The 15,363-nt window shown below is 40.5% G+C and overlaps 1 protein-coding gene across 2 annotated transcripts in view; it reads left to right on the plus strand.

The window, feature by feature from the left end:
* The window catches only part of Spag6 (sperm associated antigen 6), a 59,241-nt gene that overhangs the window by 28,113 nt on the left and 15,765 nt on the right, over positions 1–15,363 (plus strand). For both annotated transcript variants that reach the window (XM_034510489.2, XM_076939566.1), the window contains 2 exons: positions 13,506–13,711; positions 14,589–14,762. In XM_034510489.2, the coding sequence (XP_034366380.1) occupies positions 13,506–13,711; positions 14,589–14,762 (380 nt within the window). The remainder of the gene's footprint in view (positions 1–13,505; positions 13,712–14,588; positions 14,763–15,363) is intronic.

Below are 15,363 nucleotides of genomic sequence, written 5' to 3' on the forward strand. Positions count from 1 at the left end.
GTTGAACTTAGTCTAACAAAGAGGAGAACATTTGATGAGATATTCTACCACTTCTGCATGATTCTGGGCCAGAGTCCAGCTTAGGTAGGTGTGATGGCATGGCCAGAGGGCACTGCTGGCCACCAAAAGCTTCTAATGGGACTCTTGGACAACCAGTAGCTTCTCAGTTCCTCCTCTGTGTAAGGAAGATGTTCAGGATACCATCCTTCTTCTGTTCAAGACACCCATGATGTCAGGCACCGCTGCCTCTAATTGCCAGGGCTGATTTCCACATATGTGCCCACTCTTCTTCTTTAGCTTTTATTTATGTGCAGCTCAGCCATGAGATGGAGCCACTTCAGCCTGGAGCCTGGTTCACGCCTGGCTGCTGTGGACACCACAAGAACATTTGCTGTTGGTGTTGTGAAGAAGGTAGAATGGCCTAGAAGCTATAATCAATTTTAAAACTCACATATTTATTTATGATGAAATCTAAAATAAAAAATAAAATCTAAAATCTACTAACCAATTTTCAAAGTAATTATCTTTTAAAAGTGCAAGTTTTGATGATCAGTATTGGAGACAAGTGTTAGTGATATTAGCACCATTAGCGTGAGATTAGATGAAGAGCAGGGGGCCAGTTCTGCTGTCCCAGGTACTTGGGAGGTAAAGTGGGAGCATCCTGGGAGTTACAGAGCAGCCCAGGCAGCAGAGTGAATCTTCCTATCTCAGCAACACTGTAGACATTTCTGACTTTATCTTAACATATGCTATATTATTCATTTTATTATTCATTATATATATTTAGTTTTGGAGTGCTTGTGGTACACAGAGAGGCAAATGAATCTTACAGGATCACAGTATTTTATATCTATTTGATCTTGACACTTATTTCTGAAATTCCTTTCCAATGACAGTGGTGCTAGGGAAAGGAAAACGAGAAAAACAAAAGTCTCCTGTATGTTTTCAGGGAGTAGAGGACAAATGTGTTAAGATGGTATTCTACTTAGAACCGTGTTTTACAGGGAAGTTATTTTGCTTGTCATCAGTGTGCATGTAGGTAAGTTGTTCACTGTGATTTTCCTGTAGTTTTAAAATCCTTGTGATTTTGCTGTTGTCATTGTTACTAAGAATTCAGTAAATAAAATCTGATTTTTTTAATTACAAAAAGAATTTGGAGTGTGAAAGAACAAAGTGTAATTATTAAACCTCGGTGTCCCCAGTCACCTGGCCTATGGTGTCCCTAGTCACTCAGCCTATAACAGTGGCTATATGACTGGTAATCAGCTTGCTCAGTGACATCCTCATCATGGAACTCGTGAAAAACCAGAGGGACTGCAGTGTGTATTTCCATATCTTTAAAAATATTTTAATCATAAACATTATTTATATAAAACATTATTTTTCAAATAAAGAAAAGCATCATACATCAGAATTAACCAGGCTTAAATCTATACAACTTTTGGGCTTTTGTACAGTTAGAACAGGCATTTGGAATGGAAGCTGTGGAATTTCACATTAAAATGTACACTCTGAGTACTGAATACATCTGCTGCACATATCTACTACTCCAAAACCAACAAATCTGTGATGAGACCAGAATTAGACAGTGGTTAGCTTTACGTCCTCTCCCGTAACTCCTGTCAGTGCACACATAAGCCCTTCCTCATCCCATGTTTAGCCTTTCTTTCCCTCTTTCTACATGTTTTATGGCACCACATGTACATTTATCTACATACAGACCTAGGTTCCATATATGAGAGTATGATGTTTTTTAATTTCTGAGATTATCTGACCTCACTTAATATTATAAAAGTCCGTTTTCCTGAAGTTTTTTAAAATTCATTTTCCATTATATATTCCAATCCCTTGCTATAGAGAATGAAGTGGACATAAATACAGGGTGTGAATATCCTTATGGCAAGGCACATGCCCAGGAATTAGATAGTTGGGCCATATTTTCCCTTTCTGATTGTTTGAGAAATCTCCAAACTGACTTCTTCAGTGACTGTATTAATTTGCACCACAAGCAACAGTAAATAAGAGTTTCTTGCCACATTATTTTTGATATTGGTTATTAGATTTCCTGACAATAGCCTTTCCGACTGGAATATCAAAGTACTTCTAATTTGTATTTTGCTGACGATGAGGGATACTTTTAATAATAGTTATTGACCATTTTGTTTCTTAAAAAACATTAGTTCATTTATCTATTTGTTGATTGGCAGTTCTGTTTGCTTGGTAGTTGATTTCAATAATCCTTTGTAAGTTCTGGAGATCAGCCCCTTGTGTAAAGCATGACTGGTGTCTGTTTACTGATTGTTTACTTTGCTTTACAAACCCTTTTTATTCTCATATCACTGTATTTTTCTTAATGGACAGAATAAAATAAGTTGACTAAGATCTCAGCCCTGAGGGGGAAAATAATTGCTACAAATGGGCATCAAGGCCATGCAGGCAATGGGGTTCACATCAGACAGGAATGCATGCAGGCAATGGGGTTCACATCAGACAGGAATGCATGCAGGCAATGGGGTTCACATCAGACAGGAATGCATGCAGGCAATGGGGTTCACATCAGACAGGAATGCATGCAGGCAATGGGGTTCACATCAGACAGGAATGCATGCAGGCAATGGGGTTCACATCAGACAGGAATGCATGCAGGCAATGGGGTTCACATCAGACAGGAATGCATGCAGGCAATGGGGTTCACATCAGACAGGAATGCATGCAGGCAATGGGGTTCACATCAGACAGGAATGCATGGAACTACACTACTGTATTAAAGCGCATGTATGAGGGCCAGTGGCTCAGTTGGCACAACACTGGCTGTGTGTAGCCAGTCTTTGGCTACTTTGTGGGTTCTTCTTTCTTCCACCCTTCCAACCCCCATCACTAGATAAGAGAGAAGAAAGAATAGAGAGTAAAGCAAAGATATCACTGAATAAAGTCGGGGTCTGAAAGGGGGTGACATTATCACTAGACTACTTTCTGCTGATCAGGGGCATGAAGGTCCTCGGGGCAAGTTGGATCTTTGCTCTCAGAATATCTACTTTCTTCTTCTTGCTCCTTCCTTGCACATGACTACTTAACAAACCTCAGCCAACAACTAACAACTACCACCACCCACCCATCCACAAGAACTAACAACCACCACCCACCCACCCACAACAACTAACAACAACTAACAACCAACCACCTACCTCTCGGGACCCTAGCATTTATATACCCTTTAAAAAGTCCCCAGAATTCCAAATGTCACACAGTTGCAGAATCTCTAGCTACCAAAATTATACCCCTGCTAGAGCATGAGACAAATCCTAGTCAGCTACTATGAACAGTCTGAAAGCAGCCCCATATCCCCACACCTGGGATTAAGACAAAAGCACCTTCCTATTTCTGTGTTTTTTAAAGAAACCAAAATCTTCACTACATATGTGTGGTTCTCATTACCATATAACATGGGCATGGTATTGTAATTCCAGTACTGAGAAGGTGAAGATGGGGAGAATCAGAAGTTCTAGGTCATGTCTAGTCATATACGGTGTCGAAGGCCAACCTGGGATACATGAGATTCTGTCTCAAAACAAAACAAGCATCTATAACGCATCACATTATATATACTAGGATAGTGACATATAAGTGATGGAATACAATAGTAAAAGCAAAGGTCACCAGAACCCCGGTCTAGGCCCATCTCATTTTCCTCTTAAGGACCACTCAGGTGAGCACTGACCAGACTTTGGGAATTGAAAAAGAGAAGGCAATGACATGAGACATGGGAGAAGAAAGAGTCTTCTGACCTCTCCCATTGATAGCACCTAAAATTCTTGTAGTCTTGGATTCAACTTTTGGTTTTCTGTTAATACTTGTGGGAGAAACATCTCTCTGTGTGGCTGAATGAAGAGAAGGGTCTGGAGTGCTGGAACACAGTGCCGTGACACCCCAGAGTCTAGGCCACCCTGCTTCTTGAACCTCATTGATTTTCCAATTCACATAACACTTTTTAAATACGGAGGGGGAAACATTTTAATTTGCAGCTGAATTTCTCGGACTACATTAGGCATAATGCATTTGAAACCTGAAAGTACTCTGCTTGGGCATTTCACAGCCCTGAGGAGAGAAGTTAGCTATTGAACCTTGGGACTGTCAGGGCAGGAATTGTGCTCTGCAGTGAGATATGCATGGCACCTAGCCTCACCATACAGCTTAACGCCACGCTCTTCAGGACACAGCAAGTGTACTGTGCTAGCTGACATTGGGAGGTTTTTTGTTTTCATATGTACTTTTAGATGAATGGCTCAGCTTGCTTTCAAAGTGTAGAATAAGTTAATTACATCAAAGCTATTTACTCAAACAGTGTTTCTAAAGTTGTTAGGGTGAGAGCCTGGGCCCTGGCAGCCCTAACAAGCTAGGCTCGACCACCCATCCTCAGGAGACCAATTAAGTAAATAAGTAATAGTGAAAGCAGAGAAAGGAGATTTATTCAGTGTGGTCACAGCAGGAGGGAGAACAAGAGGTCCTGTGACCCCTCTCCAGCACCATCTTAGAAGCCCTAGCAGGAGGCTTATGTTTAAATAGAAGGCACAGGTACACACAGCTAAGCAGGCAATCCCGAACAGTTGGCCAGCCAAGCTAGCCAAAATGGTCAGGTTCAGCAGGGTTTCCTGCCTCAATAAAGTGAAAACACTTGATGTCCATCTCTGATCTCCACACACACACAAATGTGCAACTACACATAAAGTATATAAACATGACTAGAATACAATCAGTGTACTGTCTGCTAAAATAGCAACCAAGCTAAGCAAAAACACTTGTCTAGGGTCTGACTGAGGAAATGATGGCAGTATGTACCCAGGGAGACTTCAGACAAATATTAAAAGTGTCTGGTGAGGATTTGGAGGCTCGGTGGTTACGAGCAGCTAGTTCCAGAGAACCTGAGTTTAGCTCTCAACACCAGTGTCAGGGGGCTTACACCTGCTGCTACTCCAGCTTCTCTGACCTTCATGGGCACTTCTGTGCACATACCCACACAGATGCCTGACACAGACACAGACACAGACACAGACACAGACACAGACACAGACACAGACACAGACACACACACACACACAGACACACAGACACACAGACACACACAGACACACACAGACACACACAGACACACACAGAGAGAGACACAGGCACAGAGACAGAGAGAGACAGACACAGACACAGACGACACAGACACAGACACACAGATACACAGACACACAGACACACAGACACACAGACACAGAGACACAGACACAGAGACAGAGACATACAGACACAGACACAGACACACAGACACAGACACACACAGACACACAGAGACACAGACACACAGAGACACAGACACAGACACAGAGACCAGAGAGAGACACAGAGACACAGACACACAGAGACACAGACACAGAGACACAGAGAGAGAGACACAGAGACACAGACACACAGACATAGACACACAGACAGACACACACACACACTATATATATATATATTCTTCATTGTTGAGTTAGCTCCACTTCAAGACACTCAGGGAGGCTCAGTAGAAGCTCAGAAACAGTCCTCTTTTCCTCTTTTCTAAAAGCCCGTGTTACTTTTGTTTGTCCATTATGAAGCAGGATCTTTTTATGTGGTCCTGGCTGTCCTGGACCACATTATGTAGATCATAGATCTTGAATTCACAATGATCCACCAACCTCTGCCTTCTTCATGCTGGAATTAAAGGTATGCGCCACCATGTCTGGCGTCTGGTGTGACCTTTTTAATCTCTAGTGTCTTACTGTTGTTTGCCTTCCTCCTTGCCCTGGTTCCATAGAGAATTCTGTCAGAACCTTGTAAGCTTTGCACAGTCTTCTCCATCCCCCTGGGTTTCTACAAGGCAGGGACTTTACCTAGCACTGAGCAGAAGCAAAAATAAATACCAATAAAGTCTGAATGAAAACCATTGGCATTTCCTATAGTAAGGATTTTGTTTTTAACATTGTAGGCTAAGTGAAATCCCAACCATGGGAGCAAATCTCTATCAAGCAAGCAGATAATGTGAAAAAACTTGTAGATATAAAAAACACATTTTATAAAGATCGAATTTCACTTAATTTACTGTGCTGGCTCCTTTTCACTCAGGCACTCTGGACCTGCTCAGGAGCTTAGCTTTACCCAGTCTCAGCTGCGGAGAGTCAGAGGCTAACGTGGTAGTGGCGGTGGGGCATAGGGTGCTTTAAATCCCCTATTTACTGTCCTTCAGGCTATAGCCAGGATTCTTCTTTTTCTGCTTTCTCTTCTTTAGTCTTCGTTTCTTGACTTTCCTACACCATGTTGTCAGGCCACTTTTTATAGAAGCCCATGTAATTGTTGCCTGCTCTTTTTGTTGTCCAAACCAGTTGACCATAATTTCTAACTAAAGCCCCATTATCTGAAGATCAATGGCCTGATTGACTCATAAGTTTTTAAAGAAGCCGAATTATTTTGCCTTGGAATCAAACGTATGTGTCTATGTTGCCCTCTAAACTATCATTCGATCCGTATGTTAGGGCTGAAGGATGACTATGAAGACCTACCAGAAGACTGTGAGATGGGAGTTATGGAAAGACAGTAACATCCGTAAGTGGGAGGAGGAAGAAAATTACACCAAGCTTTTTCATAATGCACAGAAAATTCCTCTCTGTGCTTTTCCTATTTCTATCTGCAAACTGAGCTGTCAACCAATCTGCTCAAAGTTATAGCCAAGCTGAGGGAGTGCTGGCTCTGGATGTGGCATCTCTCAGCTGTGTTGATGAAGACCAGGTTGCCATGGGCGCCACCCCAGTGGTGTCTGCTTCCGACTGTGTGCATCCTGTGTGGTCTGCCCCAACAGACATGATATTCTGTAACTTCCAAGCTCCTTTATGACAGAGTGCAGGGTTGGTATTGGATCCTGTGTTCTGGGCCATCATTTTAGATAGACCCCTCCTCTGATGGTCTGTTGGGAAGCCCACGTACTGGAAAGGGCAAGTTCCAAGACTCATGAGTGTACTTGGAAGTAAATTTCAGATGACTGAAGCAGCCATCCAGCGAGGGTGACCCCTCAACTGTAGCCTAGTGAAAGGTTTGAGTCCCTTGGCTAAACCATTTCCGTATTTCTGACCATCAGAGACCACTAGGGAGTAAATGCTTTAGGTTTCTAAGTTTGGTGTAATCTATTACATAGTAGTAGATGACCAAGCAAATAAACAAACAAAAAACCCAACCCAAAATGTAAACAGCTGGGTTACACCAAGACTAAATTAATTTTGCTTGGAAGAGCTGTTGTTAAAGTCATACTGAAGCTTTGGGAATAAAGCTTGTTTTATTTTTAAATTATAATTTCACCTAATTATGAAAAATTGGTTGAATGGGCTGTCAGATTATTATTAATGTAAGAGTATGTTCTCAATGTATTTTTTCTATTGCTTTCTTTTAAATTTTAATTGGGCTGGGGATACAGTCAGTTAGTAGAGGGCTTGCCTAGCATCTGCTTAGCATGCTGAAATGGTATGCTAGCTAGCACTCTGAGGCTCAAGCAGGAGAATGAGAAGTTTAAGGTCATCAACATCATGAGTTTGAGGCCACTAGCTTGGGATACACACGACTCTGTCTCTAAATAAACAAAAACAAATAGACAAATAAATAAATGAAAGTTTGGAAGTGGTATAGCTATCTATGTATTTTATTTTTATGGTTAGAGCAAAAACCTCCCAGCCCATTTTAAAATTATATAGGGCCACCTAAGTGCCAGGCATTGGATTGTGACTTCTGGTACTTTTATGAGAAAACAGGTTAAAATACACCTTTACAGGGCTTGGCAATAAAATAAGTAAGGTTAAAGAAATTAGGTTTTCGATGGGCGGTGGTGGCGCACGCCTTTAATCCCAGCACTTGGGAGGCAGAGGCAGGCGGATTTCTGAGTTCCAGGCTAGCCTGGTCTACAGAGTGAGTTCCAGGACAGCCAGGACTACACAGAGAAACCCTGTCTCGAAAAAACAAAAACAAAAACAAAAACAACAACAACAAAAAGAAATTAGAAATTTTCAGAGGAGTTGCTGAATTTGTAGATAGTCCCTTGTAGATAGTGATTTCCCTTCTCCATTGTGCCCAAGTGCCCTGCTTTCTCTTATTTCTTTGGGCCTTATTTTTTTTAGTTTTGATTGATTAATTGCCTGAGCCCTGTAGGCATTGCTTTTACCACCTTTGATCCAAACAGACAACGTCTTAATGCATAGTTAAAAAGTGAGATTCAGCCTGAGGATGTATCCCAGTGTTACACAGATGGGTAAGTAAGATCTCTGATGCCCTTTCTCTCCCAGCAGTGTACAGAGCATCTTTTGGCTCATAAAAGCTGGCAGGAAAGAACAGTTTGTTTGTGAGTTAAATACACAAAATTCAAGATTTAAAGCTAGGGTCCTGTGTTGGCTGCTTTTATGTCAACTCGACACAAGCTAGAGCTATGTGAAACTGCTTCCATAATACCCAGATGCAGGACATTTTCTTAACTAGTGATTAATGGGGGTCTAGGCCATTGTGGGTGGGGCCATCCTTGGGTTGGTGGTCCTAGGTTCTATAAGAGAGTAGGCTGAGCAAGCCATGATGAACAAATCTTTAAGCATAACTCCTCCATGGCCTCAACTCCTGCCTCCAGGTTCCTGTCTTTAGTTTCCATCCTGACTTCCTTTGATGATGAATAATGATACAGAAGTGTAAGCAAAAAATAAATCCTTTCCTCCCTAACTAAGACAGTCCATAGATGAGGGAGAACATAAGGTGTTTGTTTGTTTGTTTGTTTTTTGAGACATGGTCTCTCTATGGACCCCTGGCTGTCCTGGAACTCATATGAAGACCATGCTGGCTTCAAAGTACAGAGGTCCATTTGTCTCTGCCTCCCAAGAGCTGGGATTAAAGAAAGGTATGTGACACTAGGCCTGGCAGGAGGTGTTTCTTTTTATCTGGTTACCTTACTGAATATCTTTTTCTAATTTCATACAATAACCTGCAAATTCAATGAAATTATATTTTGTATATGTGTCATATTTTCATTAGCCATTCAGTTGATGGACTTCTAGGCTGCTTCTGTTTCCTAGCTGTTATGAATAAAATGGCAATAAACACAGGATTTCATGTAGCTTAGGCTAGCCTCAAACTTGCTACAGAGCTGAGGATGACCTTGGACTAATAATTATACCTACCCTCCCAAATCCACATCACAGAAGTGCACTACCATACCAATAAAATATATATAATAATGTATTATATGTTATTATACTATTATTATATATTATAAAATATATAATTATATATTATATTATATAATTATTACATAATACAATGTTATTATTTAATAACTATATATTAATATACAACATATTAGTATATAATAAAATATGTTTATAAATTAACTTTGAAGATTAATTTAACATTTAAGCTGAGGTTAAGATATTTTCAGGTACTAAAGATAAATTTCTTGACTATTCTTAAAAAATTGATTAAAGTTTTACTATGTAGCTGACTGACCTAGAACTCACTATGTAGATGAGGCTAGTCTGGAATTCACAGGGTTTTGCCTGCCTCTCGCCTTTTGAGTACTGGGGTTAAAGGCATTCCCTAGCACACTCGGCCTTCTTGTGTATTTTTGAAACAATCTTCAGTGAGCATCTGTGTACATAGCAATCATTGCTTTCATAAGTATGCCAATTGAATAGCCAAAGCTGGCTTCTAAAATAGTTTTAAAATGAGTTCCCTGAGGAGAGATGGCTCAGTAGTCACTGACTCTTCCAGAGGACCCAGGTTTGAGTCCTAGCAACCACACAGTGGCTCAGGACCATCTGTAACTCCAGTCCCAAGCGATTTGACACCCCTTCCTGGTCTCCTTTGTCACCAGGTGTGAATATGGTACACTGACATATGTGCAGGCAAGACACCTCCACACAAAAACTAAACAAATTCAGTTCCCTGAAATTTCTTGTAGGCAAAGTTTTAGATGTACATAGTTTCTGAATGTCTGGTTCTCACTGCTTTTTTTGTAGAGTAGACAAGCAAAGGAAAAGGAGGGTGGGGTAGGAGGGAGGAGGTGGGTAGCACTCTCTGGGATGAAGCCCCTGTATACATTCTCTTGAAGCACCACAGACTCAGGCCTGGTCCTGCTCTGTGCTTATAGAGGTCTCTTCCTGCATTCGCTTGGAGCAAGTTCTAGTCTAGAACAAGGATGTAATTCTGTTCTACTTCCTCCAAGTCCAGCAGGGTTCCAGCTGGTGGTAAGCACTGTCTAAACACCTGATATGTACAGACGTATATAGCAAGCATAGGAGAGGCAAGAATCGTATATCTGGATGTTTTTAGCTGTTGGTTGCTGAGCATTGAGCACAGTGACTCAAGCAATAAGAACTTTTAAAAGAAATGTATGCCAGATGATATAAAGTTCAGAGTCAGGGCAGTTCCAACTGGACAATGTCATGGAGGACCCAGATGTCTTTCCTTTCTGCACTCAACCATCAAAATATCAGCGATGTCATCCACAAGACAGGGCTGGTGCTCCAGATGTCTTTTTCAGATATGGCCATACCCAGCAAAGAAACGGTGCTGTTTCCTATTGTGAATCTCAGAATACTGCAGAAAAACCTTTCACAAAGCTTCCAGTAGACTTCAGCTGAGGTCCTTTGGGCAATATGACTCCCTCACTGACAGATACTGCTGGGTGTACATGCTGGCCACTGGTTTGATACACCAGTGAAAGTGGTGACTGAGAAAAGGAGAAAGAGGCATCACTGAATATATATAGAGAGGCTGAGGGCGGGATGTGTGCACGTGATACAGTGGAATCCCCAGGTAATGTGCCCTTACCCGTGGAAGAGCAGCTAATAGAAACTGCATGAGTGAAGGTCATAGGTCAATATTACTTCTAAGGAACACCATGTGGCATTTAAGTGCAGACTCCAGCACCATGGGACCATATATACTTGCTGATGCAAAGGATCCAAGTAGAGAATCTAAGTAGAAAGTTTGCTGGGCCTAGTGAAGGTTCTTGGAAACTTCATCTTGCAAATCTTCCTCCAGGGACCTCCCAGTCTCCCCACATTTAACAGCACTACTTTCAGAGATTGCAGAGCAGCATAGGGGGACCTAGGTAGCTTTGTCAGGACAGTCTGCTTTATTATTAATGGTTCACCATTCAGGTGATGGAGCATGTGTCACTCCAAAAAGTCAATGAGAAAATATGTATAAATCTAATATAGATGCTTTGTAGAAAGAACCTTGAGTTTTTGTTGTTAATGGCTTATTTACTTAGCTGGGAATTGCTTAATACTTCCATTAAAGAGTTGAATTATCCTGTATGCGCATTACTCCTATAACCGTGTGAGAGTGAAATCTCGAAGTGAATTAATCTTTCCACTTTCTGTAGATAAACATCTGGCTCTTTGCCTTAGTTTCTTTTCTGCTGCTGTGAAAAATGATTTGAGGAAAAAACGGTTTATCCAGCTCCCAGTTCCTGGTTTCATGCATCCTGGCAGGGCAAAGTGACAGGAACTTGAGAGAACTGGTCATGTTACACCCACAGTCAAGAGCAGAGAGGAATGAAAGAAGTCATTGCGGGTGGTGCTCAGTTTGCAGATTCAGTCTTATGCAGCCCAGAATCGCCCTGCTCAGGGAATGGTACTGTCCACCATCAAACCAGGTCTTCCCACATCAATTAACTTAATCAAGACAATCCTTTGCAGACATTCTCAGACGCTAGCCTTAATCTAAATAATCTTTCACCAGTGCACCTGGAGGTCTGCCTCCTGGGTGTCAAGTTGACAGTATTTACCATCACGCCCATTATATTCCAGTAGGCAAATATTAATTGATATTACCAGATATCTACCTGTATAATTTGGGTTAGGTTGAATTCCTCAGGAACATGTTAATTAACAGGAAATTTGAGTGTTATATTTAGAAGTGGCACACCCTGTATATTGTCTTCATTTCTCTTGGGTGGGTGGGTATGGGAGAGAAACAGGGATTGTCTTCTGTGCCTACTGTCCTGTCCATCTTCTGGTAGATACAGCAGCAGACCAGAGATACTTCTGAGGAACCTACTACATTGCCATGTCATAGCCAAATCTTTCTGATATTATATTTGTAAAAAAAAATCCTTTTACTTCCTCAAGTTTTTTGAGATTGTATATAAGCTTCCTATTTATGTCATATTACATGCCATGTTTTTTAAATAAATTAAAACATTTGCTAAGGAATGTAGTACTAATTTGTAGAAGTGTGTCACAGGTTCCAGAGTCAACTGAGCCTAGCACATAATAACCTTCCATTAATACCTGTTTAATGAAAGAATAAATAAAATGTTTATACAGTATTGAGTCTTCTAAGGTAATTATGGTAATTTAAGGAAAACAAATTATAGACACTAACCTGTATTTGCTAACATTAGGGGGTTTTTTTGTTTTTTTTTTAAATGTAGTATTACCAATCTTTTGAAAAATTAACTTTTTCCCAAGTTAAAGATTTAAATGATATGATAAATTGCTATTTTAGTTTGACAATTTATATATATGCACTAGAAATATATATACATATATATATTTATATATGCATATATATATATGTGGAAATAAGAGTGTAAGTTGTAAGGAAGAGATTACAGAAATGATGTATGTAATTCAACGAGACCACACATGCATCAAGAGTCGAATGTGTTACTGGACAGAGCTTTCCTCTTCTCAGGTGGCACTTACTGCATGCACATTATAAGGCTCTGCTCTGATAACGCCAATTCTCTGAAGTGTAACATTATTATTTTATAGTTTTTATTCTTGGACATATAAGTAAATCAGCACTGTATTTGTTATCTTTATAGCATGGTTAAGATAAATATAGCCCTTTATCTAAATATTATTAATATCAAAGTGTGTTGATAAGTTATAAACTTCAGTTTTGAAAGTATTTTAGAATACAACGAAAAGACAGCCTTTTATTTTGCATAAAATTTTTAAAAATATTTTCAAAGTATTAAAGATGAAAGGAATTTAACAATCGACATTATTGGCCCACGAGTCATGCTAATGCTTACTCACCTGAATAGCACAAAATACCGCCTCATTAGGGCGGTTGGTAAATTTTTGGTACTTTAATTTTCTCTGTTATTGTAAACCATGCATAAAATGCTTGCCTATTGAGAAGTGCAGAATTGCCAGAGCTTAAACAGCTGACATCTGCTTACTCTCTTAAAAAAAAAAAAAAGAATAACAAGCCATTTCAGCCTAATCTACCTCAAATGTGTTCATGTAAATGGAGGTCCATCTATTGACCTGTGTTCTTTTCAGCTCAGGATTGGTCCACATGGTTTATGAAACCAGAAAGGCTGATTTGAAATGCAGATGTTGAGAGAGTGAAGTACACCCTCCCCTTTTTCCTTTGCTGTATCTGTCAGGGTGAAAGATGGCTTGCACAAGGGTCAGTCACCCATACTCACTTAATTACTTTTCTTGGACCCACAGAACTGTCACAGGCGGTGGTGGATGCGGGAGCCATTCCTCTTTTAGTACTCTGCATCCAGGAGCCGGAGATTGCTTTGAAAAGGATTGCTGCCTCGGCCCTCAGTGACATCGCAAAGCACTCTCCAGAGCTGGCGCAGACTGTGGTGGATGTTGGAGCCATCGCTCACTTAGCACAGATGATCCTCAACCCTGATGAAAAACTGAAGGTATCTACAGCTGAGGTCAAGAGACAGCAGACAAGCCGGAGCTCTAACAATCCAAGACAACGGAGATGTGTACAGACTAATGTTATCAGGAAAAACAATTGGCAAATACCATGGGAGGCAGACACGATATATCCTGTCTTGGGTCTTTTAACGTGAAAATAATGCTTTGGGTGTCACATTTAAGATGCTATTTAGAAATCTGTGTGCAATGCTGAAGATTCCTGGTAGCATTAGTATTAACATTAATAATTAAAACAAGGCATTGGCCTGCCCCAAATAACTCAGTTGGGATAGTCTTAGACTGAAAACAGGGCCTAAATGTCTTCTAGCCCATCACTAGAATAGTTGAATTTCTTATGAAAATTGCCATGCTTATCAGTCTCTAGTAGCTCTCTAAATTTACCAGTTATATAACTACATATGTATAGTTTTAAAATATTAACATTAGCTAAGCAGATGGGGAATTATTTCAGATGGTACCAACAGCATGCCATAAAGACATTCTTTCTGCTGTTATTGTACTACATACCACACATATCATAAATTAGCAACCTATGTGTAATCAAGAAGGGATATTTACCTAAAGGTCTTATATTTTAATTATGTGTAAAAGGTTTTAAAGTACTCAGTAGAGAACTAATGGAAAAATCTAATAATAATAATAATAATAATAATAATAATAATAATAATAGAGTATGTGAGCAAGGTGCTTTCGAAAGTCCCAAGGCTCAGAAATCTTAGATTATGCTAATATCTATGTGGCTCTTTGTCTTCTGATAAAGAAATTAGACTAGCACGATTCTAAGTTACATCTGAGCTCTGAGGTGGACCAGCGGATCTATAACACTTTGCTTCACTTTATTTTTTTGCTTATCAGCAACAGGTCCTCTCAGCTCTGAGTCACATCGCAAAGCACTCCGTAGACCTGGCAGAGATGGTTGTTGAGGCAGAGATTTTCCCAGTTGTTCTTACCTGTCTGAAGGACAAAGATGACTTCGTGAAAAAGAATGCGTGTACTCTGATTAGAGAGATCGCAAAGCATACGCCAGAGGTAAAAGCAGAGCAAACCCAAACAAAACACAGGCCTCAAGACGAAGTTTTGTTTTTTCAAATTAAACACCAGTTTGTCTATGAGGTCTGAGCTTGCTCCATGCGGTATAACGGGGCCATTGCTCTTCGTCCTCAGCACTGCAGACGTTTTGGATGATGTGACTGACTGTACACGGTAGTGTGGATACTCACCAGCCTCCCTGGGCTCTGCCCACTCGATGGCATTGGCGCCTCTCCCCCACAAGTAGTAACTAGGAAACTTGACTCCAAATGTTGTGGGACATTCTCTAGAGAACAAAATGACCTCCATTTGAGATCCACTGAGTTGTATTCATGACATTTGAGTTTGAAATACAGTTTCAAATTATTGCTAGCCTTCCATTTCTAGATTGTGGGGAGACTCCGAACCTCTGTCATCCTTATCATTTTATGACAGCTGGGGGCACGGGAATGATATTGCCGGGGTTGGCTGGGACCAACCACAGAGGCTCCCTGGCCTGCTGTGGTACTCAGATAGCTAGCTGCGCTAATGTGATTTTCTGCTCTGAGTTTTTAGATGTGAAAAGAGACAAACCAAGCCTGTGTTGATTTTGAAGTTGTCT

This window comes from Arvicanthis niloticus, chromosome 8, assembly GCF_011762505.2.
Source record: "Arvicanthis niloticus isolate mArvNil1 chromosome 8, mArvNil1.pat.X, whole genome shotgun sequence".
Lineage (NCBI taxonomy): Eukaryota > Metazoa > Chordata > Mammalia > Rodentia > Muridae > Arvicanthis > Arvicanthis niloticus.